General features: G+C 36.1%; 2 protein-coding genes across 5 annotated transcripts in view; one reads left to right on the top strand and one right to left on the bottom strand.

The window, feature by feature from the left end:
• Positions 1 to 4,459, bottom strand: part of LOC106070291 (potassium voltage-gated channel protein egl-36-like) — a 45,376-nt gene extending 40,917 nt beyond the window's left edge. The window contains exon 1 of the mRNA XM_056007078.1: positions 3,626 to 4,459. Coding sequence (XP_055863053.1) covers positions 3,626 to 3,877 — 252 coding nt within the window. The 5' untranslated portion in view covers positions 3,878 to 4,459. The remainder of the gene's footprint in view (positions 1 to 3,625) is intronic.
• A 7,702-nt stretch (positions 4,460 to 12,161) lies between these two features.
• LOC106070292 (uncharacterized) lies at positions 12,162 to 21,910 on the top strand. 4 transcript variants are annotated; one of them, XM_056007203.1, is made up of 6 exons: positions 12,162 to 12,457; positions 13,003 to 13,098; positions 15,149 to 15,263; positions 16,598 to 16,851; positions 18,900 to 19,074; positions 20,443 to 21,910. In XM_056007203.1, the coding sequence occupies exons 3-6, from the start codon at positions 15,165 to 15,167 to the stop codon at positions 20,605 to 20,607; spliced, it is 693 nt and encodes a 230-aa protein (XP_055863178.1). In that variant the 5' UTR covers positions 12,162 to 12,457; positions 13,003 to 13,098; positions 15,149 to 15,164; the 3' UTR covers positions 20,608 to 21,910. The 4 variants fall into 4 exon arrangements, with proteins under 4 accessions (XP_055863178.1, XP_013085600.2, XP_055863179.1 ...); XM_013230146.2 differs by lacking the exon at positions 13,003 to 13,098; XM_056007204.1 differs by lacking the exons at positions 12,162 to 12,457; positions 13,003 to 13,098 and adding an exon at positions 13,934 to 14,315.
• The last annotated feature ends 6,035 nt before the right edge of the window (positions 21,911 to 27,945 follow it).

Below are 27,945 nucleotides of genomic sequence, written 5' to 3'. Positions count from 1 at the left end.
TTTTCTTTTCATTCATTGAAGTAAAAAAACAAAACCAAGTTGACATTAAGTCAAAAAAACGAGGCAGCACTGGCCTATAATATTATCCTAGGGACATTCGAGGTACATATAGAGCATTGAAGTCTGTAATGGGCGTGATCTTTTTAAGACCATCATCGAGTTAAGTAAGATGTCGCTGTGGCGGATCTTTTTTTGTTCATACAAAGGTCGTCATTATAATGAGCTGCACTAGTCTCAAAAAAATGTATTGAAACATTGTGTGACTAGAGAGTCTAGAAATAGAATAATCACATTATCTGAAAGACATCTTCAAATAGTTCTAAGTCAATAGTGTTGAAAAGGCGTTATACATTTGGTAAGGTCGTTGTAGAAGATGGTCGTAGTTTTAGCACCACTGCATCTTGCTGATGCAACGGTGATGCACACCAGCAGTTCGCCTCTCATTTTAGACCTTAAGACCCGCCTCTGATCATCAGTTAATTACGACTACAAAAACGAAGAATGATTAACGAGCACCAAAAATAATCTAATAGTTCTCTGGCACAGACCGGAAGCAGTTAACTGTCTCGTCACCTGAGAGTCAGGCATCGCCAGACCACTGGACTCGCAGAGAGCGCGGACTGATGCGGGTTTTATACGATAAGAATGTATAAATTATCACCGACCCCCCGGGATTAATGGTGTTTGCTTCACCAAAAAGAAAAGGCATACGTTGGCCGATGACGTCACAATACTTCGGCGTCTGCGTTGAGAAAGCACTTGTGACGTATGATTGCGTGCTCCTCACGTCTTATGCAAATGAGAAATGTAAAGGTCGTCGATTGAGAGTTCCTATATTTCAACATAAAAATTCCAACATGTTCGATACGGGATGTCAGACCTATTGAGAAAGGAGGCAGCGAAGAAATGGAGAAATTTTAAAGCTGTACGCTAAGTTTGCTTGCTTGACGCTGACACATAGCGAAGTCCGAAAATGTTGAATCTGGGTTACAAAACACTTAAAATATAAACAAAATTATAAAGAGAGTTTGTGTGATCACACAAACTCAGAGGCGTCCTCCACCAAATACGTCCATGGACAAGGAATATTCAAGTCATGGACTTGTTTTGATTGTCTAAATTAATAAAATTTCAAAGAAACATTTAGCGTTGTCTCTCACGTATTTTTAGGATAAGAAAAGACCCTGTGTACAGAGAAAGCAGGCCACTAGATGAACCCCTTTGTAATGAGCTTTGGACCTTATAAAATGAATATCTCACTTTTGTGTACCAGTTACAAGTACTTACATGTATATAAAAAAAAAATCCATCTTTAAAAAACAAAGCTTATCTAACGGAAAGAACTCCGCACTTACAACTATATCTCTCAATAATGTAGAAGTTACTTCCCTTATTCGATATCAAACAAAATAATAAATTACCAATAATTAATTAACTAAGTGGATAATGTTTGAATGTATTCATGTTTTGTTAGGTAAAATAAATAATTGTTTGAAGTTTCAACTTGAACCGAGAATGAGGTTGGAGAAATAACGTGTTCAATTATGAAAGGGGACGAAATCCTATATATTTAGCCGATATGTGAATACTGGAGGGTTGGTCTATCTTGAAAGTAGCCACTGCGAAAGTAACTACCAGTGATTAATGAACTATAATGATAGATGTTCTTACTGATTCATGTCATGAATGACTAACTGTGCATAGTTTCAACTTGTTTTGAGAATGGGTGTGGGAAAAATAAGTGCACAAACTTTTACCAGACGGACAGATACTAGCCCTGACTGTATGACTTTATAAAAAAAATGAAGGCTTCAGCTTCATAGTTACCTATTGTTAGTTTTTAATTATTAGCTAAAAACCTAATTCCCTACACAAACATTATCTCCCCTTCATAAAACAATTAATTAACGTTTAATTTATTAACTAATTGGTTATTTTTTTGATTCATTCACGCGTTGTTATCGACAATGAATAATTGTCCAGACTTGATCCGAGAATGGGAGGTGGGAGATATAACGTGCCCGGTCTAGTATGCAAAGTTACCTTAGCCTTGTTCATGATATATTTCGATTATACTATCGTTGTGCGGTGCTCTGAAACTTGAATAAACACTATTTTTTAAATGAAAATGTTCTGGTTTCTTTTGTTTTTAAACTGCTGTATCTTAGCATTATGCTAAATCGTATGATTTTTTTTTGTACTCTAAATATAATTTAGTAATTTTGTAAGATAATTTATTTTTTTAAAACATTACAAACTGGCAAATATACAAAGATTTTTTGTTTGCATAAATTGTAATTTATTGTTTCTCTCGTGGAAACTCCTTGCCTTCCGCTCATCAGGTCGGTTAGGGTTAACTCCCCAGTCGTAGATTGAAGAATGTTGCAATATCAGTTCTGTTCCGACAGCAGTCGAATAAGTTCGTTTCGGAATGAGCGTCCCCGAGAGGAACGTGCAGGTGTTTGTAGAGAGTGACTGGAGTGCCCGCCTTTCGTCGTCTGCTCCTCTCCTTCGGTGTGGCTTGAGAGTTGGTCACGTGGACCGGACTCCCCACGGAGTGTTCCTCCCACACACGTCAAAACACCATCTCCCCGTTGGTTACGTCACACAGACCAGATAGGATCGAAATTAGATGGTAGTTAGCATTAGAGAACAATGTCAATGTCTAAACGGCGCAGAGGCGTATCTAGCGATGTGCGGGTTGTGCGGGCCGCACAGGGCATCACTTATCCCCAGTATGTATTTTTTAGTCAACTTTACACATCGTGCAGACATGAAAAAAACTAAAATATATATTTTATGAATTTAAATTGTATTTCTTTTACTATCTCTTACATTTCTTATATACTATCTCTCTCTTCTCTCTCTCTCTTCTTCTTTTTCTCTCTTTCTCTTTATCTCTCTTTTTTTTCTCTCTCTCCTTCTCTCTTTCTCTCTCTCTCTCTTTTTCTCTTCTCTTTTTCTTTCACTTTTTCTTTCTCTTTTTCTCACTTTCTCTAACTCGCTTTCTATTCTCTCTTTTTTTCTTTCTCTCTTTCTTTATATACATATACATTTCAAATGTCAAGGCTATGATCTTGATTGGTTCAAAGTAATTGCCATAGTAGTAAGAAATGCATAAATTGTCCATCAGTGAATGACCAAAGGGTTTTAGTATTTACCAGAAAAAGAAAAAAGAAGTCTGCTCCCTAACTACCATGGATATTCATCTCTTTATCTGCTCTGAAATGTTTAAAGTTTTCTTTTTACCTTTTACCTTTACCTATCCCTTAGTCTGTTGGACCGTTGGGGTACCATGCAAGATAGGTCGACCGTCTTTCTCCATTCCTCTCTGTATAATGTTTACGACCAGGTAAAAAATATGTACAAAGTAAAAATAGTTAAAAGTTGATTTCAGCCTTCCCTAAAAAGAAAGAAAAAAAAAGAGGGGTGTGCATTATACTTATTTTTCTCTGATTTCGAGGGCCAACGCGCGCTCCTACTATTAAGGGCTAGTGAATTACAATTGCCTTTATAGTAGAGTGATCTTTTTCTTTGATTTTTAGAGAGCTAAAGATCTCATGTCCATCTCCAAATCTCAGAGCAAAGACATTTTGCCAAGGCGACACACAAAAGCCTTTCTTACCTTTATGTAGGTGCGATGTCTGCAAGGCATTTCCTCCAGGGTACTTAATCCGTAATGGAAATACTCTGAGAATCGTCGCTCTCGAGAGTCGTTTCCCTTGGTGGAGGATGCCACCCCTTGCTGAACAGAATGCTTCATATCACTTCCGGAACTGCATGCTAAACCCGCTCCAGTGTTGATTGGTCCAGTCATGGCTGCTTGACTGGTTAGTCCAGATGCACACACCATCATGGTGATGTTTAGAAAGGTCATACAAAGTTAAAAAAAAAAACAATCAATATCAACAACAACGAATAGCGAATGGAACTGGGCCTGCTAGCTTCAGTATCTAAACTCTCAGAAAACCTGTTTTCATGTTTGCTTTTGGTAAGGTTTGAGTTTGCTTCGTTCCAAGATGGTGCACCCTTGCCACACAGCCAATAAACCAGCAGTACCAGTCTTAAATATCAGGAAATCGCAAATCATAATTTCTTTGCAATTTTCCCAACAAAGTGACAAAGATCTAGCTTAACGCTCACACAAAGAAATCGACCATATAAACTAAGAACCATAAAAACCTGTTTCTCATTTTAAATCTTCATCTGGTCTCTATAAGTTGTGGTTAAGTTCGTGAGAAATAAACAGGTCTTTTTGACCCATCAGCATATGCACATGAATGATCGTATAAACATTTCTAGTCTAAATGTACTATTATGAAGATATTATTAATTTGAATCTTGAAATCTCCCACTTTTGTTTTGTATCTGGAAAGTTAGCCGAACTTATTTAGAATTTAAATCATAAATACAAAACAGAAATAAACGATGGCACACACAGCGCTTATCTATAGTGACTCTGTTCGTGGCGCAATAACGTTCTCTACAAGAGACTGTGATGATAGGAAGCTTTTGTTGCAGATTCATCCCCCCCCCCCATCCACCCCCCCCCCCCCAGAGGGTGTCATGAGAGAGTATGCTAGGAACGAGACAAGTAAAAATGTGGGTATGATCATAATGATAGAGGGGGGAAGAGATACAGAGAGACCGGGGAGGGCTAGAGAGAGAGAGAAAGAAAACTAGGTCGCACACATAGCTGACACTAGTGAGTATAATTATTGTTTTGGCCAAACTCTCTGGCTCATGTGCTAGCATTTAGATTTACATAATGAGCAGAGAGATGTAGTTCAGACTCTCTCTCTCTACTCTTTACTCGTCTGACTTCCTTTGTATCCTGCCTATACATTCTAGGGTTATAACAATGTCCCCTCTTCTGACTTCTGTTATCTGCCTTTACATTCTAGGGTTATAACTAGGTCCCCTCTTCTGACTTCTTCTGTTATCTGCCTTTACATTCTAGGGTTATAACTAGGTCCCCTCTTCTGACTTCTTCTGTTATCTGCCTTTACATTCTAGGGTTATAACAATGTCCCCTCTTCTGACTTCTTCTGTTATCTGCCTTTACATTCTAGGGTTATAACAATGTCCCCTCTTCTGACTTCTTTTGTTATCTGCCTTTACATTCTAGGGTTATAACAATGTCCCCTCTTCTGACTTTCTGCCTTTACATTCTAGGGTTATAACTATGTCCCCTATTCTGACTTCTTTTGTTATCTGCCTTTACATTCTAGGGTTATAACAATGTCCCCTCTTCTGTTTACTGCCTTTACATTCTAGGGTTATAACTAGGTCCCCTCTTCTGACTTCTGTTATCTGCCTTTACATTCTAGGGTTATAACTAAGTCCCCTCTTCTGTTATCTGCCTTTACATTCTAGGGTTATAACTATGTCCCCTATTCTGACTTCTTTTGTTATCTGCCTTTACATTCTAGGGTTATAACTATGTCCCCTCTTCTGACTTCTTTTGTTATCTGCCTTTACATTCTAGGGTTATAACAATGTCCCCTCTTCTGTTTACTGCCTTTACATTCTAGGGTTATAACTAGGTCCCCTCTTCTGACTTCTGTTATCTGCCTTTACATTCTAGGGTTATAACTAAGTCCCCTCTTCTGTTATCTGCCTTTACATTCTAGGGTTATAACTAGGTCCTAATTGTGGCAACTGAGTCGAAGCGGTTCAAAGACGAAGTGTCTATCTGGCTTACATGAGAGAAACATGATCTCTTGAGAGTTTACCATATGGCCCCCGTACCAACGCTCCTGGTGGGTTGGCAAGAAATTCTCTCCAGTGCTCGTTCAATCCATCATACTGTTTCTCGCGTGGAGTCGTTTCCCATGGGCAGTTCCTCAGAAAGGGGAATACAGTATAAGACTATGAAGTCATACTGTTCGAGTTAGCTCGGGCTTCGCCAAGATATTTGATGAACACTGCATAGCTGAAATGTTTAGAAGTATTTATATAATATAATAATTGTACTTCACAAATCTATCTATCTATCTATCTATCTATCTATCTATCTATCTATCTATCTATCTATCTATCTATCTATCTATCTATCTATCTGTCTGTCTGTCTGTCTGTCTGTCTATCTATCTATCTATCTATCTATCTATCTATCTATCTATCTATCTATCTATCTATCTATCTATCTATCTATCTATCTATCTATCTGTCTGTCTGTCTGTCTGTCTGTCTGTCTGTCTGTCTATCTATCTATCTATCTATCTATCTATCTATCTATCTATCTATCTATCTATCAATCTATCTATCTATTCATCCTTCCGTTCGTCCAACCGTCCATCTTTCTTTTTTTATTTCTACCTATTTCGTTCCTTTTTCTATCTTTCTCTAACCTTTTCCTTACACATTCTCTTCCTACTTGCACGAAGTATTGCTTGGTCTATGTTCAACACAGTTTTCATCCCTACCTGTACATAAGACAAAAAACAAAAAACCTTAACACAATAAAATAAAAAAAGATATAAACCACATAAAATGCTTGATCTCTTATATACAGAGAAACAAAATTCTGTGGTAAACATGAGATAACGTGAGTAAGTTGAAATGATCCGCCTGAGACTAGATCTATACTATCCACACCAGAGAACACACAACGCATATTGGCAGATAGTTCTACCAGTATACAGATACACTGAGACGGATATACTTCGAGCTGCAGGGGTATTGCAACAGTATGAACGACCGACATACAGGGGAGTATTCATGACAGGCTGTCTGGCTAACTAATTTAGAGTTTGTTGATAGCATGGTTTGTTAGACTGTCTCTTTGTTTGTATCTATGCTAGAAACACATAGGCCTGGGATCTATGTAACGTTTTACAGTTTTAGTTTACTAATAAAGTTTGCTGTTAGTTGCTTTGCAAAAGAGTTAAGAGTTCCTTCATTGCCTTGTGGTGAACTGACCAAAAAGGATGGAAACACTGGGGCAACGATGTTATTGTTACAGATATGACCTGATTGTATTCCTCTTACACTATGGATAAAATATGGCATCGTTCCAAGTCAACAATACACAACTCATTGAATGAACTCAATCTTTGAACTTCTAACTAAAGTTATTGATACATTTAACACCAGTGTTCAAAATTTTATAACCAATTAAATTGGAACAGAGTGATGATCGCTGAGCGTTGGAGCAAAACTTAAGGGGGCATAAATCCTCAGTTTTCTTGGTTATCTTTCTTGGATTTTTTTTTATAAATTAATAACAGTTAGTGAGCAATTATGGTTGGACTATTTAATATCGTGTACATGTATATACATTACACTTTTCAAATACATTTTCAATGAATACACAAGTTTTGTTTTGTTTTACAAGTCTTAGGATGTCCCATTAGATTGGAAGATGTTTACATCCTCGCACAAACTTTCCGCTGGAAGGTGGTAGATGGTGGCGGGCAGCGTTCCAACACGAGACCATCGAGAAGACAGTCCAGAGCGCCGACCAACTAGTCACCCTATAAACGTTTATACACGATCTACAAGTTTCCACCATCCCCCTTCGACATTCATCGACATTGATCTATCACTTCAAAAGCAAATTTGGGCACATTTTAGCAGGTAAACTGAGGGCTCTGAGTTCGAATCTCGATGGAGACTACAACTACAAATCTTTGAGATGTAACCCGAGATTGGCCGAGATGACTTCGTTTCAAACATAAAGACAGCAGTGGAAATCTTTTTTTCTCAGATAACTCCTACACATTGAGATTGAACAAATTACAGTAAAATGAAAACGTAATATATCAATAAAAATAAAAATAGGTTATGAAGAAAGTTTTTGTGGAAATCCAAACTCAGAATCGGCCCCCGAAGTTGACCACTCATGCAGGTAACCTAAACATCAGAATCTATGAACTAAAAACTACCAACAACCACACAACCCTACCTCCGACAATACAAAAAGAAGAGACGTGTACGTATCGAAAGTGTCGCCGATACTATTATAAAGTTATGCTAACTGACTATATAATACCACAGGGTACTCGATACTATTATATAGCTATGTTTACTGATTATATAATACCACAGGGTACTCAATACTATTATATAGCTATGAAAACTGACTATATAATACTAGAAGGTACTGAGAAATATTAATGTTACAATTAACACATTGTTAATATTCATAGGAATTCACTGAACTGATTGTTATAATAATATGGTTCAATGTTAACCTGGCCTTATTGATGATTATATGTTTTAATTATACACACTGATTTATTTATTATTGAATATCATATATATATATTGTTCCTTCACAACAATTAAGTTTAACATCGTCCAGAAATCGTTCAAGCTTGATGATCATTAGGTTGTCTATTGTTCTCTGTTGTAGACATGTACCTACATACACATGTGTCTTCAATGCCAAATGAGCGAAGTCCTTGCCATTGAGATTCTTTTGAAAGTAACTGTCTTTAGTTTCTATGGAATCCTAATCATTCGGAGAAACATAATTCTAAATGATTTAGTTAGTGCGTTTACTAGCTAACTAACTGTGGTATTTCCTCGTAATAAATTTATTGCAAATTTGAGGTTTAAATATTTTAAAAATTAATGGTTCTATTGCGGTGTCAGAAAAATGTTATATATATATATATAGTAAATGCATTCTTCCTCTTTGAAGACAAAAGTAAACACTTCATTTAAAATGTTAGTAGCTTGTATATCACGTAATACTCACCAAAACAAATATTTTATAGCATTATTTAAGAAAATATTTAAGCAATTTACATAATGGTTTTGAGCATTTCCAGACAAATCCCCCTCTATGTTAATATAATTTCCCGTTTTTTTTTTGTTTGTTTTTGTTTTACTTTTTTTTTTCGTTCTTAGTGAATAGTTGTAAAATGGTGTATTTTTATTATAAAAAAAAAAAAACTGCTTACATATTTAATTTAAACAATTGAATCTTTCACTTTCTGAAACAAAAAAAAAAGTAAATAAGCCCAAACAAGAACTAAAATATCATGATATCAGATTTTCAGTAATTTATAGTTTTTGCGATCTGAACAGGACGGACTGACAGACTGACGGATGGAAGGACAGACGACCACAAAAACTTAAGCAGCGATTCCTCATTCTGGGCAGCAAAGGTGTAACGGCCCATATGAGATATGTTTACCATAAAGCTATTATAGCACTGAAATAATTGTGTCTTGTTGTTGACGGTGGTTGACCTGTAGCCCCAAACTGCTGGTAGACAACTAAACCGCTGTAGTGGTATTCTATCTTAATTAATACAACTTGAAATAACTTGAGTAACTTCTTCTTTGTCAACAGTACTAAACATAAATTTTATTCAAAATATAGACTTAGAAGATGTGAGATGAACCGCGCAGTGGTTTCCAGATCAGGCAGTTCTCAGTATAGTTTTTGTTCTATAGGAGGGTTTTGGGGCCAGAGTTTTGTTCGGGCCTCTTGATATAGTATGCAGCTTTGAAGGACGTGGTCAGCATTCTCTGGTGATGCTCCACAAGGGCAGGTTTCGCTCGTCTTTAAGCTTCCGGAACATATGTTGTTTTATTTTGTTGTGTCCGGTTCTGAGTCGAAAAATTATGCATTGGTCATGTCGAGATAGCTTTTAATAAGCGTCCTTTTTCTTGTAGTTGGGATGTGAGCTGGTTCAATTCTCATTTATTCTACACTAGGAATAAATAAGTAAATGTCCAAACAAAGGGATATCATAGCGTATTACTAAATAAAGGCGTATTATTTTGATTATCTCCCTTGAATAACTTTTGAAACATGCATCAATAGTTAATTGTGAGGAACAGAGGCAAATTATACTTTGAAAATTAAATAGAAAATAAAGGTTTCAAATATAGGATATTTTTCCTGTATTAACTCAAATGTAAAATCTTCCATAAATTGTATTTCAGACATGCCAACAAGATAATAAGTTCTCTACGATACTAACAACAAAATAAAAAGCCATTAAACAAAAGATAAATAGTTTTTCCATTAGCACCATGAAAAAGTCATGGAAAGACAACTCTTTTATTTCTGCAAATAAGACTAGAATTACACCACGTAACTTTCGCGGCGACAGAGAGCAAGGCTCAGAAAAAAAAGAAGGGGGGGGGGGTAGAAAATGTAAGACTTGACTACATTTATGTATTTCTTTTTATACACGTCAATATCTGGTGTCATTAAAATAGTTGCATCCTTCTTCTGTAGCTTTGTTTTGCTTTTACCCCATCAGGTAATTTGTATTTCCATCAGTCGCATAGTTCTGGGAAAATGTCATCGACGAAACTGTTGCTCTCGAACTTCGCAAGATGGCTGTAAGCTTTGTTTGCGAACATTGGGGTAACTATGGCGACGCTCTGTCCGTTGTTCTTATTCACGGAAGCACAGTCATACGCTCTGCTCGACAATACGCTGCCTACATAACGACTTCCGGCAAATAGCGGCGTATGCTACGCCGCGGGTCGACTAGTTATTTCTTACTGGTATTCATTGTGCGCTTTGCAAAACGAAACATTCCACGTGCTCAAGTTTTTTTCCCTTAAGACACAACATCAAGCACGACAGTTTGGACAAGTCGGCTGTTATATAATAATAAGCTGGACTTCAAGTCCGAAGATGAAGTAGTGCAATATTTCCCGTGGCTACACAGTCAGTGCAGACGTAACCCTTGTACGTTGGTTGATTGAGGTTCTCTTTTTGTTGTTTAGGCCTGTCCTCAGCAATGGATTTACTGTTGGTCTCAAGTGTGTAAGAAATGGCCAGCTGTCTCGCTCGGAAGCTGCCTGCGGCCAAGTGCTCTCTTCTATGTTAGTTAAAGCATGTTGTATATATATACTCAATTCTCCAGAGAGTTTTTTTTATCAGATACGCTCTGTTCAGTACTAACAAAGGTGACTTCAGTTTGTAGGTCATGTACACATATGACATTTAGTAAGAGCCATTACTTTGAATGATAGATAACAAAAAATGGAATAGTTTTTACTTGCCGAAATTTCCTTTTCCCCCGAAAAAAAAATCTTGGTTAGGCCGAAGCCATTCGTTAAAGAAGGCCTCAATACTGACTTGCAACGTCATAACATGTGGGCAGTTTAGAGCAATAGCTTGTTGCCATGTCGTACAGACCTGCAACGTCGCAACGGGCTATTGGTCTAACAGGTTGTGACGTTGCATTTCAGTGTTCAGGCCTTATATAATGATTGGTCTCGGTGAAGTAAAAGTAAATACAGTTCCGCTTTCAGACTTTGTGATCTATGGGGCAGATGATAAGGTCATCTGTTTCTTTGGCCAACGGTTAACAAACAGGGTGTAACGTGACCAGCACAATGGACCAACCGCCTTTACTTTCCCCAGGTGCTCATTAGAGGTGGACTCAGGGGCGCCCTAAAAATCCTGGATTTCAAAATCCCACAGTCTTCACCGAGATTCGATCCCATGAACCCAGGTTTGGAAACCAAGCGCTTAGCCACTCAGACACCGCGCACCCTGATCTCGGTTAAGCGCATGTATAGCTCTACACACACAGAATTTAACATTCTAATTCGGAGATGCAGGTCCAGGCATGGCAACATTAAAAGACACTAGCCTAGACTAGAATACTGGATGTTGATAAACAGTGTAGCAGATTCTAAATTGGTTATAGGCCAATAGGTCCAGACTTAGAGGACGACGCGCAAAATGTTCCTCACATATTATATATATAAGTCTATGGTTCCTCAACGTCTGTTTATGTATTTAACTCTTTAATAAATTTATAACATGTGTATTCAAGATATAGATTGTCTAGGTCTGCAGACTAAGTTTAATTTTAAGAAGATTATATTTCGGAAAATTATGACGGTCAATCCAAAGATTTCCAAGTGAGGCCGATTGGCTAGTTGTTGTTTTTTCCCAAAGATATACATAAATTGCTTAATTTTTAAGAAAATCTTTCGATCCGTTTTTGAGATCCGTGTCTAGGTTTCTTTTATCCCATGAAGAATTTGCAACCTGAATAGAGGTATTGTAAAAAATGGACCCCTGGCACCCCACTAGTTGTTACTTCTTAATCCTTCTAACGTTGAAGATATTCAGTAGATTATTTCTTATACTGTGTGTGTGTTTGACGTAATTCTTGGTGGTGCTGTTTTCGACTAGAAGTCTTCTTATTTAATGTAAAGGTAAGCGTCTTCTCGTCAAAGATTGATAGTTTACCTACAGCATTTCCCGTGCGATTAGGGAGAAGGTTAATTTGGAGTATTACCCAGGGCGACACAAGACAGTTTGAGATGTCAACATGTTGACATAAGGAATGACTAACCAGACAGTCAGCGGAGAGTGCTTCTAGCTATTGGCTACCTACACCAAGCGATACTAGTGACAAGGTCAACATACAGTCTGTTCACTAGAGAGTCAGCGTACTTCACTGACATGAGATGTGTTTTATCTGTTACTAGTGGGACATAAACAGAAACTAGACACCTAGGTAAGATGTTTGTATACATTAATCTTATACTGAATGTTTAAATTTATTACATAATATACATGCATATTAAAATCTTTAAATGTACAGATTAGATTGATTAGATGGTCTATTGATGATCGGTATTATGACTGATACTAAGCCTCTATCAACTCACTCCGTCTGTCTGATTACAAATCTTGAACATTTCCTAGTCTCGGATCAAGTTGAGACTTTGTTTGATTAACCCTAACCCTAACAAAAAAATTAACCAATAAATTAATTTTGTTTCATATATAAAAAGGGCAATAAATCTTACAACATTGAAATAGATGGCTGTAAATGTGCATTTCTTTTCCTAGCGTATATCATATTAGTGAGTTGTTTTTTTTATTTTGCTTGTTTTGTTTATATTAATAATGTGTGTATATAAACCTATTTTGACTTTGTACATAAATCTGTATAGATGTAATATTTAATGTAATACCAGTAAAATGTATTGAGATGTGTTACCTGCCAAGCAGTAAACTAGTATCACACAACTTATCACAATATTGCCGTTTTTTTAGTTTTGTGGTCACTACGTTTATATTGAGAAATATATTCAACCGAAACAAGCGAATCTTCTGGACAGAGGAGCCATATAATATTCAACGTCTGATGCAGTGAGTTTTCAAATGTTATACTGTTTCTTCATTTTTTTAGTTCTAGATATAAATTTAAAAACAAAACTTAGCTCTCTCTGCCTGTCAGGTACACATTTTGAACACGTTATTCCCCCTAGACCCATTCTCGGATCAATTCGAAACTTTTCACAATTATTCATTATTCGTAGCAAGACATGAATTAAAAAAACAACAACTAATAAGTTAATTTAATATTGGAAATTAATTGATTTTGTTTGATTTCAAAAAGGGGAAATAAATGTTACAATATTGAGATATACGGATGTAAATGTAGAGTTCTTCCCCTTAAATAAGATTTGTTTTTTGTTGTTGTTGCTGTTGTTTTGTTTTTTTTGTTGTTTTTTTTTAGTAATTTTTATAAATTTAATTATTATCTCTTGCGTTCTCTTCTATGTTAGTCTTGTGTCTCATTTTTTCTTGTTTTATACATTATATTTGTATTTTGTATAATAGTTGTTTTTTTTTGTTTTTTTTTACTGCTTATTCATTTTTTGTAAATATTACTTTTGTATAATGTATCATTCATGCTATAGGTACAATAGGGGGAACAGAGCGCTATGGTTCCATCTCTTTTGTTGACCTGTGGGGAGGGGGCGGGGGACTATCTTGGAGAAGCACCTTTTGGCGCTCAGCAAACAGCTCGAGTCGGGGTTTGAGCTCAAGCCCCTTGATAGTAAGCCAAGGGAGGATTAAACCACATACCTTACAATAGATATATGATCACAAAATAGGAAGACATTGTTTCTACACAATTCTCCATATAGAAGTTGTTTTTTTTTCGCTATTTGTTATTCAGTTTGCAGGTCATGTGCAGCGTCAGTAATGTTTCCCACTGAGACTGTAGTGAGATAAGCATGTGTGTGTGTGTGTTGTGTGTGTGAGTGTGTGTGTTGACTGTAAGCAGGACGTATATAAACACGGTGTATTGAATATCGAATTCGAATAGGGGAAAAATGGTTGTAATTAGATCCGTAGCAGTTCTAAATCAGGACAGCACATCAACTTCTTAGCTGTGTAGTTGTTTCAATATGCACACGCCATTTATATATATAGGCCTATATGTGTTTTGGAGTGTGTGTGTGTGTTTCTATGGTGACTGTAAGAAAATGTTGGCGATTGGTTCTGAATGATGGAAGATAGGTGACATTGTCGTCAGCGGTCTTAGGACAGAAAACCCCAAAACGTGAGACTGAAAGGTTGTGTTATTGTAGTGAGTTAGATTTTGTTAAAATCAATTATATTTTTTTTAAGTCTAGTACATTTATTATATCTCATATCAACTTGAGTCTCTCTATATTATAATAAAAGTTATATTTAGTATTGTTCACACGAAGCTATTGAAGTTATTTCAAGTTTTACAACTTATATATCATACTACAGCGGTTTAGTTGCATACCAGCAGTTTGGTGCTACACGTCAACGACCGTCTACAACAATATAATAATTAGAATTGTAATGAATTTCTTATTCTTACCTATGCCACATATATTTATGTGGGATATGAGGCTCAGTGGCCGTTTGGCTACATATCAGGAAACTCGAGTTTGAGTCCCGACTCGAACAGAGCTGTGCTTATTGGTAACAATATTTCTATCACACATATTTATTTGTCTAGGTTAGTCATACATACCATTACATGACTGATCAAAACTAATTGATACAATGCACTTAATTATGTGGCATTTTAAGTCTGGAGAGATGATTTCTTCCCTTTACAACTTCTTGTGTGACTAAAGAGGCCAATCCTTGATACACAGCTGCGATCACAGGTTGGGCATATGTAATCACCAGGCGTTGTTGCATTTTCGCCCTTCTTTCTACTTCTGTTGTGAATGGCATCTGCAATCCGAGACCCTTCCTTTATGCTCTCTCTCCATGTAGATCTATCCAGTGCCACTTTTTCCTAACCAATAGTGTCGATTTTGAAGAGCTTGATGTCGCGTTTGCATACACTTAATATAAGCTTTGTTTTTTTAAAGTGTTTTTTTATGTTTTTTTCTTGTTTTTTTTTTATTATTTGTACTACTAGCACATAGAGCTTGACTATGACAACGTCTGTATTCACCATGACAACGTCTGCATTCACCATAATCCTCCTATGCATAACGAGCTCCGTCGGTACAGCACAAAGTAATCAAACACAGGTAAATCCAATTTCTGTTACATGGATACATTTGCTTTGTTCATTTGTTCTACAAGTCTGGGCCTACATCTTTACGACTTAAACCTTTCAATAGGCTTTAACATCCAGGAAAGAAAAAAAAGCAGAAATGAGCTCACCATTTTAACTGTAAAATAGAAATCGGTTTATTAACTTTCTAACTACAGTGTGTGTCGTTTGTCACTCTCGACTAGATGAGATATATAAATGTTCATCTGTTTCGGTATACACAATTTAGCCTTTTCATGAACACAAGCCTCACTTTAACATTAATAGATGTAACTAGAATTTCGTCTTTTTTCTGAATAAGAAATGCTTTACAGTATAAAACCAACAAGTAATGTAAAATTGAGTTTTAAAAGTCAATTCTCAGTTTCTTGTTCTAATTATTTCTTGTAATGCTTCATTACTGCAAGGGGTCTTACTAGTGAGCTTTAAACAATCAAGTTCTTTTATTAACAGTTCAGCAAATATTTTTACAAGACTTAAGCTTCTACACATAGGGCAGTGCGCAAAAGGTTCACCTCCATCTATCTATGCAACTCGGTATTGAAAATAAAAAAAACAACATTTTTTGAGTCCAGTTCGGGAATTTCCGATGAAGCGTATTTAAAATAGAAAGACGTAACCCAAATTTAATTTGAAGATGATTTTAATCAAAACAATTTAGAACTAGAGTTTTCACCGTGTGGCCAACGAATTGTTAATTTTTTTTTCGTACCGTATTTTTAAGAAAATCATTAGATCGGTTTTCGAAATACCAGTACAACAGTGTTCTGCTTTTTTTATTTAACCCTTGAATAGAATGCAAGCTAACAAATAGTTATTTGACTTCGTTGTCACGATATGTACGCGTCAAGGTCAATTGGTTTGTGTAGATAAGCTAAAAGAAAATTGATCTTCAAGCAAATACGATAATTGGCTTATTCTGTAAATATTACGAAAAAAAGATTTCTAGCTATTTCTAAGATGTTAGAGTAGTTACATGGTCTGAAAGGGGACCTTTTTTTTACATAAATAAGTTGGAGTTTAGGCCATCAGGCATAGTTCAGCATTCGGTAATAAGTACTAAAACCCCTAAATGCCATCGAATCTGAAGCCTTAAAAAAATGCTGCTCTTAAGTTGCAATCTAAATGAAAGTTTCAAACCTTCTGCTTTCAATAACAAGTCAAAATACATGTTCGTCGTTACGACATATCTGAACCTAGAAAGTTATAGGTACATTCCTATTGCTGTGATAATCTTTTATAATGCATACATAACTTGAACTGTGTTACACAAACCTCTCACGTCCTAAATTGATTTCATGTGGCCAGATCACTCCAGGCAACAGAACAACCAGCAGTCCGACACAAGTCAACGGCAAGACATTCCCAGCCAACAGTGCGACCATTTCAGTCAACAGTACTGAGCTCTGTAAGGACACGTCCAGCTTCGTGGTGGACACCAGGACAGTACTGTACGTGCAGTCTCCCAACTTTGGCTCTTCCAATCGCTACCCAAACAATCTCCAGTGTTTCTTGGAACTGAAGACTCAAACCCACGCCGTCGTCATAGAGTTCAAGTTCATGTAAGTGTTAAAGATGAGGACGGCGTGTGCGTGTGTGTTTTTGTAAGTGTGTGTAGGTGGGGTTACTAGACGTCCGGCAAAAGGAGGCCTCCATCCGACAGGTATTGGTTTAAAGTATAAAAATGTCCGGCTTTTTTACAATTGGATATTATCCATCAATCGGTTTTATTCCTTCCTAGTTACTGTATTAATTGAACCAACTAACCAGGAGACAGTCTCAGCAGTAAGGTGACAACTTGTTTGACAAACATCTTTTTAAACAGGCGTTCGTTTTTTTCAAGAATGTTCAAAAGAGACCAGACACTCAAAAACACACCAAGATCTGCTAGCGTTTATTTGGAATTTCAGAGACATTATGATAAAAGTTGAAAAGGCGATTTTGCTAATTAATAATAAGCAGTGTGCAAAAGAGGGGAAAACAGCCTCGGCCTCAAGTGAGAGACACTTTTATCACAATGTACAATATGAAAACAGCCTCGGCCTCAAGTGAGAGACACTTTTATCACAATGTACAATATGAAAACAAAAAATCTTGCAAGGAGTCCCAAGAGTACGTTTGCACTAATGATGTACAACAGGGAAAAGATGTGTCTGAGAACCAGGATACTAAATACCAAATAGTGTCAAGTTCTACAGCCTTTTAGAGACGAAATGTTTCATGAAATACAGTGTAACCCCAGTCCTCTTTTTTTTTGTGTGTGTGTTCTCCTTTGTAATGCTTTGTCCTCCTTTTTGTCCTCCACTGGGTGTGATAGTGTCTCGGATCCAGGTAAAACTTTGCACAATTATTCATTTCTCCTTACAAAACATGACCCAATAAAAAAAAATAAGCCAATAAATTAATTAATTATTGGTAATTAATAAATTTTGTTTAGTATCAAAAACAGGAAAATAAATCTTATAATATTGAGATATATGGCTGTAAATGTGCAGATCTTCATCTAAGATAATTATTTTTTGTTTAAAAAGTATTTTTTTTTAAATTTTGCTTGCGTTTTTTTTTTTTTTTTTTGCATAAATTCTAATGCGGCCCCGGATTTTTCACCAATGAGAAACCAGTGCAGTGATCAATAGGTTACAGATAAAGAGGCAGGTTTCAATATTTTCTTCCCCAATATCGGAGTTTATGAAGTGCAAACTATCAACAAGCATCATCGTTAAAATTTGCACTTTTACAAATGTACAATCTTTGAATAATTAGTGAATGTGAAATGTAGCCGTATCTGTCAGTCACATCCATTAGAGCAGGCTCAAACTAAACCATTTCTTTATGACAATCAGTTGATTGAATACTAATGACTATTAACGATATAAGAAGAAGGCTTTTCTTCAAGTCCAAGGATTAATCAGGAATGCAGTATATACAAGAATAAGGCTTTTCTTCAAGTCCAAGGATTAATGAAGAATGCAGTATCTCCCGTGGCTACGCAGCCCCCGCTGTGACCTAAATATTTTGCCATAAGCAGCGCAGACAAAAAAACACAACATAATAACGTCATCCTAAGTATCACGTACAAGGATTGCATCACAAACGAAGAGAGTAGAGACTGGGGAAAAAAAACGCAAACTAAAGCTCCATAGCCATATCACAAGGTCCTCGGGGCTCGCAAAAAACCTTCCCTAATAGAACAGTATCAGGAAAAAAAAGAAGAAGCAGACAGAGAAAGCAATGGGAAGACAACATAAAATAAATGGACTTGCCGATCATTGAAGAGATTCTTTCAAAGGCAAAAGACGGAGAGAAATGGAGAGAGACGGTCAACAGATCTTGTGTGGTGCCCCAATGGTCCAACAGACTATGGGATAGGGGAAGATGAAGGCTAATAACGTCATCCGTATTAAAAGACACATCTGCCTAACCAAGGGTCTTTAGATCCAGCTCATCTCTAATTAGTATTTTTGGAGGTTATCGCAAAAGCTTCTCGTCTCTGTGTTGGCTACACGGCACCATAACCCCGTTGGCTCCTGCCCCCAGTACAAGCTTTAACCTTTTACTTCTCTACTTACTTTGTTTCAATGATGCTGTGACCTTGACCTTTCATTCTCAGCGCCTTTGACGTGCAATTAAGCGAGAACTGCCAAGCAGACAGCCTGTGTATGTACGGAGTGAAGTTTTGCGGGGACTGGCTGGTGGACAGGTACTACCGTTACATCATCCCCGAGAATAGCTCTTTCACTCTTGTCTTCATCTCTGACGGAGACATCCCAGCACCCGGATTTAAGGTAAATAACCCAACTTCAGAATTCAACCCCCCCTCCCCTTTTTGTTTTAGGGCGTGTAGTGCGGAGGAGAATGAACAAGTCAACGTTTTCCTTGACATTTAAAGGTTAGTGAAATAGGTTAAAGGTCGAGGACATCGTGGATCAACTATGTGACTATTCAAGCTGACATCATTGCCCCAATGTTTTTTTTTCTTTTACATTTATTTTCTTCATTTTTCTAAAATCTGTGACTGAAAAGTTCAGGTAAGCGTGTAGTACATTGTACTTTATTTTAGATGTGAACCTATTTATACCGAAATTTGATTAGCCAATTAAAGATTGTTATGACACGTCTAAAATTGAGTCGATTTATAAAAAATGCAAATACTTCAAGACCACCCACAGTACAATGTAAATGAATTGAAAATAACTAAGACACATAAATACATCCCACACACCCGAGGACATATTATCAATTCATTCTGTCAATCTGTCTGTCTGGTAAAAAGTGTGTACACGTTATTTCTTCCACACCTATTCTGGGATCAAGCTGAAACTTCGCATAATTATTCATTGACATAGACAAGACATCAATCAATAAAAAAGTAACCAATTAGACAATGTATTACTGGTAATCCATTCATTATTTTGTTTAATACGAACTAATCCTTTAATATTCACATATATAATAATAATAATAATCTTTATTGTCCGTATGTAAATTTGTCTTACAATTTGTGCATTTGTAGGGTTTAGTCCCCTTAAATAATCGTTGGAGTTATTTCTCCCTCACGCATTCTCCGATCAAGTTGCAACTTTAAACACTTATTTATTGTATCTATTAAAACATGAATCAATAGACAAAAAAACAAACAAACTCGATTAGTCAATTAATTATTGGTAATTAATTATTTTGTTTGATATCCAATAAAGGGAATAGCTTGTACATTATTGTTAGAAATAGTTTTAAGGACGGAGTTCTTCCCCTTTAGATTAGCTTTCTAAATATTTTTTTTTCGGGATTTTTATATTTTGTTTTTATCATTCTTGATATCGTATTATTTTTACCATTATTATTTCCTTTTGACATTTCCTTCTTACAAACGTGACAAATCAACATATTTAACGTTAAACATTTATCTTATATCTGTATCACTCTAGCCAAGAAAATTTGATGTTTAAATACTAAAAAGTCATCTACAAACCGAATGATAAATTCTTAAATTCTTGCTTAGCTCTCTTCAGTGCTGCTTATATTCTAAAATACAGCAATCAATTATATTTTCTTAGTTTTTGTAACACTCTAAAATATTTTTCTTTTCCATTCTAATTTGATGTATGTTAACAATACAGCAGACATTGTATATTAACTCTTTGTACTTCTGACAGGCTATGATACAGGCTAGTCCAGCTACCGCAGAGAAAGTCTTCTTTCCAGTTGGTGGGTTTGGCTCACACCCCACCCAACCATATTTTACTACTAAAGTTTACAACGAGGCTTATGTGACTAGCTACAAGGACAGATGTGTTGCTGCTAAACCAGAAACTACTTAAGAAAACAAAACAAGGAGAACAGATCTGGAAGAAACATTTTAAAACAAAGTTTTCATCAGTGACTTCCAATCAGTACATCTGATATTATTTCTTTTGTTATATGACTTCACTTGGTAGCTACTTAGAGAAACTGAAGAGATGTATATACCAAAGGAACACAATAATTCCTATGTCTGTTTTTGTGATCAGCGGGACTTGCATATTCTCTGTCAATCTCCGTGCTGCTAAATTCGTTATCCAATGGTCTTTTATGCTGAAAATATTTTAAAAGAATGTTTAGAGAAGGGACTTTTGTTGTATGTATTTAAACTATATGAAAATTGGACTAATATGTGTTATGGCACGATTAGGGATTAGTTATTTGTTTCGTGAATAGGGAAAGTTTTGACTTGGAGACAATGACGCGACTAGTAAAAACAAAACTAGGTTTTGGGGAAGAATAGCGAAATATAAACACAGACTACTTTTGACGGCTGTAGAGAGAGGCAGTTTTCTATGAACGTAAAGATTGAGTTTGACGACATTCGATGGTTCCCTTCGTAAATATTAAAATTCTTGTTCGACCTTCACTATCAGCGTCGACTAGCTTATAGAGTTGGCCTTTCACCTTTCGTTTGATTTATCTGCATAAGACACAGCGCTGAAGCGCCTAACAAAAGTCCAGTATTTTGTAATATTTTGTAATATATATGGAATGCATGTTTTACTAATAAGACGCTATGGAAAAGTCTTCTTCTTCTTCGTTCTCATTTTACATGTCTGGGGGGGGAGGGGGGTGTCAGATCAGTAATCTATATCTGAGATGAACCGCGCAGTGGTTTCCAGATCAGGCAGTTCTCTGTTTAATTTTTTTTTTCTACAGGAGGGTTTTTGGGCCATAGTCTTGTTCGGGGCTCTTGATATAGTATGCAGCTTTATGGAAGAGTCAATGAAGTAGATTTTGATCCAGTCCTGTGATTCCATGACTAATGTCAGTTTTTTATCCCCCTGATCTTGGTTATGCTTTCGCTGTATGTATCAAAGTATGACACAAGGAACTCGTAGGCAGGCTAAATAGGCAGTAATGGTGAGACACAGTATTGATCAGATATCACACAGGAATCACAAGCAACAATCTCTAGCGTCCTTGATTATAATGACATGTGGAATATAACAATTATGCCCTCGCTAGTAGTTATGGTTTTCATTAATTGAAGATATCTGCATGAACTCGGCTTCAACTTATATTCATTTTTTACCATTATATGTAAATAGCTCCATGAATGATGCAACATACTGTTATTGAAATACAATCTTTTAAAACCTTGTCTGAGTTATTGATTGATTTATTTTATTGTCTATCTCGCAATTGATATCTATAAGAATTTCACCGATTAATCCAAGAACAAGACGACACAGTTGGCGGCCCCTGTGGATCTCTCACACTCAAGCAATAACTCTCTCACAAGCAAATAACGTAACGACATCAATGATAGTCCTTTGAATTCCACTCTGAGACTATTAACTAAGGAAGGTCTTTGAAGATAGTCCTTTGAATTCCACTCTGAGACTATTAATTGAGGATGGTCTTTGAAGATAGTCCTTTGAATTCCACTCTGAGACTATTAACTGAGGAAGCCAAATGTAGTTTTAAGATAATTGTATTTTTTAAAAAGTATAACTTTCAAATTATATTTATTATAAATCCCATGGCTCTAATCTGGATAGGTCCAAGTTTGTTTATGTTTCTTGAGTTGAAGGTTCCCAAAAAGAGGACGTTTATTCTAATATTGGTATTGTTTCTGTTTTCCTCTGCCCCTTTTCTCTTTCTCTCCATCTCTCTCAATTCGTCATCTTAATTTAAGAAACGTCCTGGAAGCGTGATACCTAAAAGAAAGGGAAAACAAAGAAAAAGGGAGCTAACTTTCTTATTATTTCAAAGCAGAAACAAAAGTGTCATTTAGTCCCTTTGTAAAATCTTTTTTTCAAATAGCCAATAAAATTGAAGATTAATAGTGGAATTGTTATGCCTAACAAAAATCGTGGAGGCACATTTAAAGACTGAAAGGTTGTACTAAAAAGAGGTTTCTTCTTGTAACCATAATTATAAAACCTTTAAAATTGTGAAAACACGGTCGTACTCTCCCTATCCTAATCATACTTTTGAAGTCTAGCGAACTCGAACCCATTAAGCTCGGCGACCCCTTTTTTACATTCCCCCACTCTGCCGCGACCCCCACCCACTAAGCAATAGAAGAATAGACAAAAAATATCCATATTATTGATGGTCTTAGGCCAGGGGTCGGCAACCTTTTGAGATGAAAGAGCCAAAAATTACAATTTACCTAATTTTAAAGTTTTTATTTAGCCACAAATTTTTTCTTGCCAACAATAAATAGTACTCGCAAAATTAATCTTTTAATTACGGAGATAAATAATACAAAAACACGAATCTATTAATTCATATATACGTGTTTTTCACAACAAATTAGGTTTAGAAAGTTTGTATACATTTGGCTCATAACTTGTTTTAGTTTCAAACATGGCTCTAAATTTTCGATTGTTAGTTGACTTGTTACTTTAGTTTTTGTTATATTTATGCAAGAAAACACTTGGTCGCACGAATATGTCGATCTGAAGATAGTCAGTACTTCAAATGCCAACGTCACTTCACTGTAGCATTCTGGAAGACTATTCCATGCGTCGAATATAGGCTAAGTACCTCAGCTCGAGACATTTCTTTGAAAGTTGTCACTTTTGTTGCGTAACGTACATACATTTCTGGACCTCCAACTTTTCAACTTGCTTTTTGACTGTAAATTAATTTTCCACCCCACAAAGCTTTACTTGTTAAATCGATCAATTGCATTTCTAGAGATCCAGTATCAATTCCTAATTGCTCAATGTGGATTTTATTACTATTTGTGTTGAGAGGATTTACCAGGAATTCTAGAATGGTTTTGTTGGTTTTGAACTGCTCAGATCTGTCAAGAAATTTATCTTTGATTCTTTTATTACTGTACTGAAGTAATTCGTGTCAAAAGTTGCACTGATTTTATCGCGATACTGCTTTAGACATTTTGCTCCGAAGATTCGTTGCTGCTCCTTTATTTTTTCCTGTCATACTTCTGGCTTCATGAGTTTCTGTTTAAACGATTTTATTTAACTCGATCTTATTGTCTTCAAGGCATTTTTGCACTGCATTCGCTCTATCATGAGAGCCATGTCATATCATGAGAGTAGCAATCCTAGCAGATCTTCTTTTCGACGTTGGGAAGACATATTCCTGACAACTTGTGCCGAGTCTTTTATGTCACAAGACTAGCAAGTGATAAAGCAGAAGAAAGTTGAATATCTTCCTACTCACTATTTGAAAAGGGTTTGCCTTTTTGTGCAATTTCTATTGGTACCGCAGATTAGCATTACTTGTTGATTGCTTCTAGCTTTGAGAAGATCATTTGCTTCTAACTCATTTACTTGAAACAACGTCACAGACAAAGCACGTGGTGAAGATGCGTTTCGTCTTGCGTCGAATTAACACCTACATAGAAACACGAGACGACGGCGTCATTCGAGAGTTTCCGAAGGACTGACGACAGTGACGACGCGTGTAATTGGGGGGGGGGGGGGGGGGGGGGGTAAGGCTGCCTAATCCTCGTTAAACAATTCAGAACTATTTTAAAAAATGCTTCTATAAAATAATTAATATTTGCGTAAGGAACTAAAGAGCCGCAGGTTCACATCCAAAGAGTCGCATGTGGCTCGCGAGCCGCAGGTTGCCGACCCAGGCCCTAAGCGACCCCTGGCAAATCGTCAATCGACCCCCAAGGGGGGTCGCGAACCACAGGTTGAGAACCCCTGCATTAGACTCATTTTGTCGTAATCCGTTAATAAACACAGTGCATTGTATCCAGAAAGCTAATATAAATTGGGTGTGAGTCTGCTGTAGACTGAACATCACCAAAACGCTAAATGTACAAAAAAGGTCAAGAAACAAATTAAGTAGACTTAATTAGATTATGTGAAAATGTTTGTTAGTTTTAAAAAATATTTTCTCAGGACTTTATTTTTTTTTAATTGAACATTTTCAGAAAAATCGTTTTTGTCTTTAAATCTTTTAACGCCCCTTTGTGCGTAGTGCCCCTCTGGATGTTTCGCCCTCCCCCCTCACTACGCCTATGCACACGACCTAGCTGTAAGTTTTAAATTTTACAAATGATTTTTAAATTGGCTATGATTTAACAGTGAAAATTTGTTGTTAAAGTGTTTGGACAATGCAACAAAATATCAAAACAAAACTGTTTCGTATTTTAGATTTGTATTTGTATTTTATAATTATGACTTTTAAAAAAATACCAATTTAAATCCTTATTTTCCTTGATATAATACCAATATGTCGTTGGTTCCAGACTGTTACATCCCAGGAACAGAGATGTATCATTTAAAAATAAACTGTTCCTTTCTAAAATGCCGATGAATTATCGACAAGAAAAAAAATGTCCTTAAAAATTTCAAGTCTAAGTTGACACAGTACTGTTTGAATGTTATCTTGCGTATTGAAAGAAATATCTCCTCTCTCTCTTCTGTTTAAACAGCTGGATGTCAACTTCAGTTTACTATGTGTACAAACAGCTCCAGTGTCAGACATCGGACTTACTTGTGCTCATCTTCACTTGCCTCTATTGATTGCTTAGTGAGGCCCAAGGTAGTGAACTTAATGAAATAGTGAGGCCCAAGGTAGTGAACTTAATGAAATAGTGAGGCCCAAGGTAGTGAACTTAATGAAATAGTGAGGCCAAAGGTAGTGAACTTAATGAAATAGTGTGGCCCAAGGTAGTGAACTTAATGAAATAGTGAGGCCCAAGGTAGTGAACTTAATGAAATAGTGAGGTCCAAGGTTGTGAACTTAATGAAATAGTGAGGCCCAAGGTAGTGAACTTAATGAAATAGTGAGGCCCAAGGTAGTGAACTTAATGAGATAGTGAGGCCCAAGGTAGTGAACTTAATGAAATAGTGAGGCCCAAGGTAGTGAACTTAATGAGATAGTGAGGCCCAAGGTAGTGAACTTAATGAGATAGTGAGGCCCAAGGTAGTGAACTTAATGAGATAGTGAGGCCCAAGGTAGTGAACTTAATGAGATAGTGAGGCCCAAGGTAGTGAACTTAATGAGATAGTTAGGCCGAAGGTAGTGAACTTAATGAAATAGTGAGGCCCAAGGTAGTGAACTTAATGAGATAGTGAGGCCCAAGGTAGTGAACTTAATGAGATAGTGAGGCCCAAGGTAGTGAACTTAATGAAATTGCTTTCTAGGACCATCTGCTACCTGGGTGCTTTTAAAATGTCGTTCCTAAAGATCCCGGGTTTGAACCCTACCAACCGTCATCTTCCGCTGTCTTGCGTGAGGTTTGGGCTAAGATGTAATTTAATTATCTTCATATCTGAAGGAATAGCCAAAAAATGAAAAAAAAATCTAGTTTTCCTTTTTTGATATACATTCACTATGAATAAAGGAGATGACATGGGAAGGTTTAGTTGACTTTCATTTGAAAGGTGTTAGGCCCGCATCACAATAGAGAGATCAGAGACAGGGTTACTACAGCGATTGGACCCCACGATGAACTGATAACTAGTGTAAAAAAAAAGCGCAAACTAAAACTCTATGGCCATATTACAAGGTCTTCGGGGCTTGCAAAGACCTTCCTCAAGGAACAGTACCAGGAAAAAAAGGAAGAGGCAGGCAGAGAAAGCGATTGCAACATGAAAGAATGGACGGGCCTACCATTGAATGAGGTTCTATCTAAGGGATAGGTGAAATGAGGTGAGGTGAGCTCAACTGTTAAGCTCTCGGGTAAAAGTGCTTCCCTCCCCCCCCCCCCCCCCCAAAAAAAAAAAAAAAAAACTTCCATCAACATCACATAGAAATGTAGGCTTATAAATAAACTATATTTTTAATATTAATATAATTCAAATAACCTTAGAATGATTAAAATGTCTACAATAATTACACTTCTACAAATTATTCGACTATTTTACGGGTGACCCGACCAAATATCGCGGACAAAATATCGCCGACAAAATGGCGCGAAATTTCCAGACAAAATAGCGCGGACTTATATATGATGTGCATGATGATGTGTATACAAGTACAGGATTATTTTAATTTAATGTCCTGGGCAGCATTCTTGTTGATGTCTCTATCTTTTCAATATTAATAGATCTGAAAGTACGTCATATTTGCAGAGAACTAGAGTACTTTAAATTTTATATCATTCCTCTTTTTCACCAATGTTTAAAATACATAACTTGCGAATAATAGGATTTTGAAATGTAGTGACCCCGTTCAAGCAGTGATGGAATTTCTACGTGACATTTCCTACAATTTAACTTTGTGAAAGTTTTGTGTGTGTGTTTGTGTATAAATGTGACGAGTATCTTTGCCTGTTGTCAAAGTATACTTTTGAAATGTAAATAAACAATATATTTTGGAATTATTCATTTGAGTTAATTTTTTGCTTACTGTTTGTATGTTTTATGTTTGAAGATATCTTAAGTGTTTCCTGCAAAATGACTGAAAAATAATGATAACATTAAAACAAAAACAAATATATTGGCTCTATTCATATTTTACGATATCTATAGTATTTATCTATAGTATTTCTTTCAAAATGACTGAAATATATTTTATATTTTTCTGCGCTATTTTGTCGGCGCTATTTCTTCGCGCTATTTTGTCGGCGCTATTTTGTCGGCGCTATTTCTTCGCGCTATTTTGTCGGCGCTATTTTGTCGGGGTTCCATTTTACTGGCAAAATAACTCTCAAACTCTGTGGTGTTTCTGTATTTTTTAAATCGAGTTTTTTTTAAAATTCCACCATCAATCGGTAGCAAAAATGTGTTGCAACTAATATTAACCTGCATAATGTATTTAATTATACAAAATCTTTGGCTTCAAGAATGTAAAAATGAATGTAAAACCTCAACATGGTAGGACTATAAAACAATGATCTTTATTTAATTTTGTTTCATTTCTATCAATTCATTTTTTTTAATATCATGATAACGCCAAGAACTAGTCATACCTATCATCTCAGCTTCAAAATGAATTTATTCATCTTCTGGTAACCACATAGAAATCAGCTAATAAGTGATATTAAATGAATACAACTAGAACATTTTTTTATCCTATATCTTTAGCATTATTGTTACAGATCTTTAAGTAGACTATTACTATTATTATATTTTTAGATTAATCACTTTTCAATTGTTTATGATTTAATACTTGTGAATTATGAGAACTTACAAATAAAAATCTATATATATATTTATATATATAAAAAAAAGCCCACAAAAGAGGCAAGA

Source organism: Biomphalaria glabrata, chromosome 12 (assembly GCF_947242115.1).
Source record: "Biomphalaria glabrata chromosome 12, xgBioGlab47.1, whole genome shotgun sequence".
Classification (NCBI taxonomy): domain Eukaryota; kingdom Metazoa; phylum Mollusca; class Gastropoda; family Planorbidae; genus Biomphalaria; species Biomphalaria glabrata.
The sequence above is the reverse complement of the archived record's forward strand: the minus strand, read 5'-3'. Positions and strand labels throughout refer to the sequence as shown.

Excerpts from the sequence above, each read along its gene's own strand:
- LOC106070292 (XM_013230146.2), top strand. The coding sequence starts at position 15,165 with ATGACAACGTCTGTATTCACCATGACAACGTCTGCATTCACCATAATC. Across the intron at positions 15,264-16,597 it reads CACAAAGTAATCAAACACAG|ATCACTCCAGGCAACAGAAC; the intron begins GTAAATCCAATT and ends TCATGTGGCCAG. Across the intron at positions 16,852-18,899 it reads GTCATAGAGTTCAAGTTCAT|CGCCTTTGACGTGCAATTAA; the intron begins GTAAGTGTTAAA and ends TTTCATTCTCAG.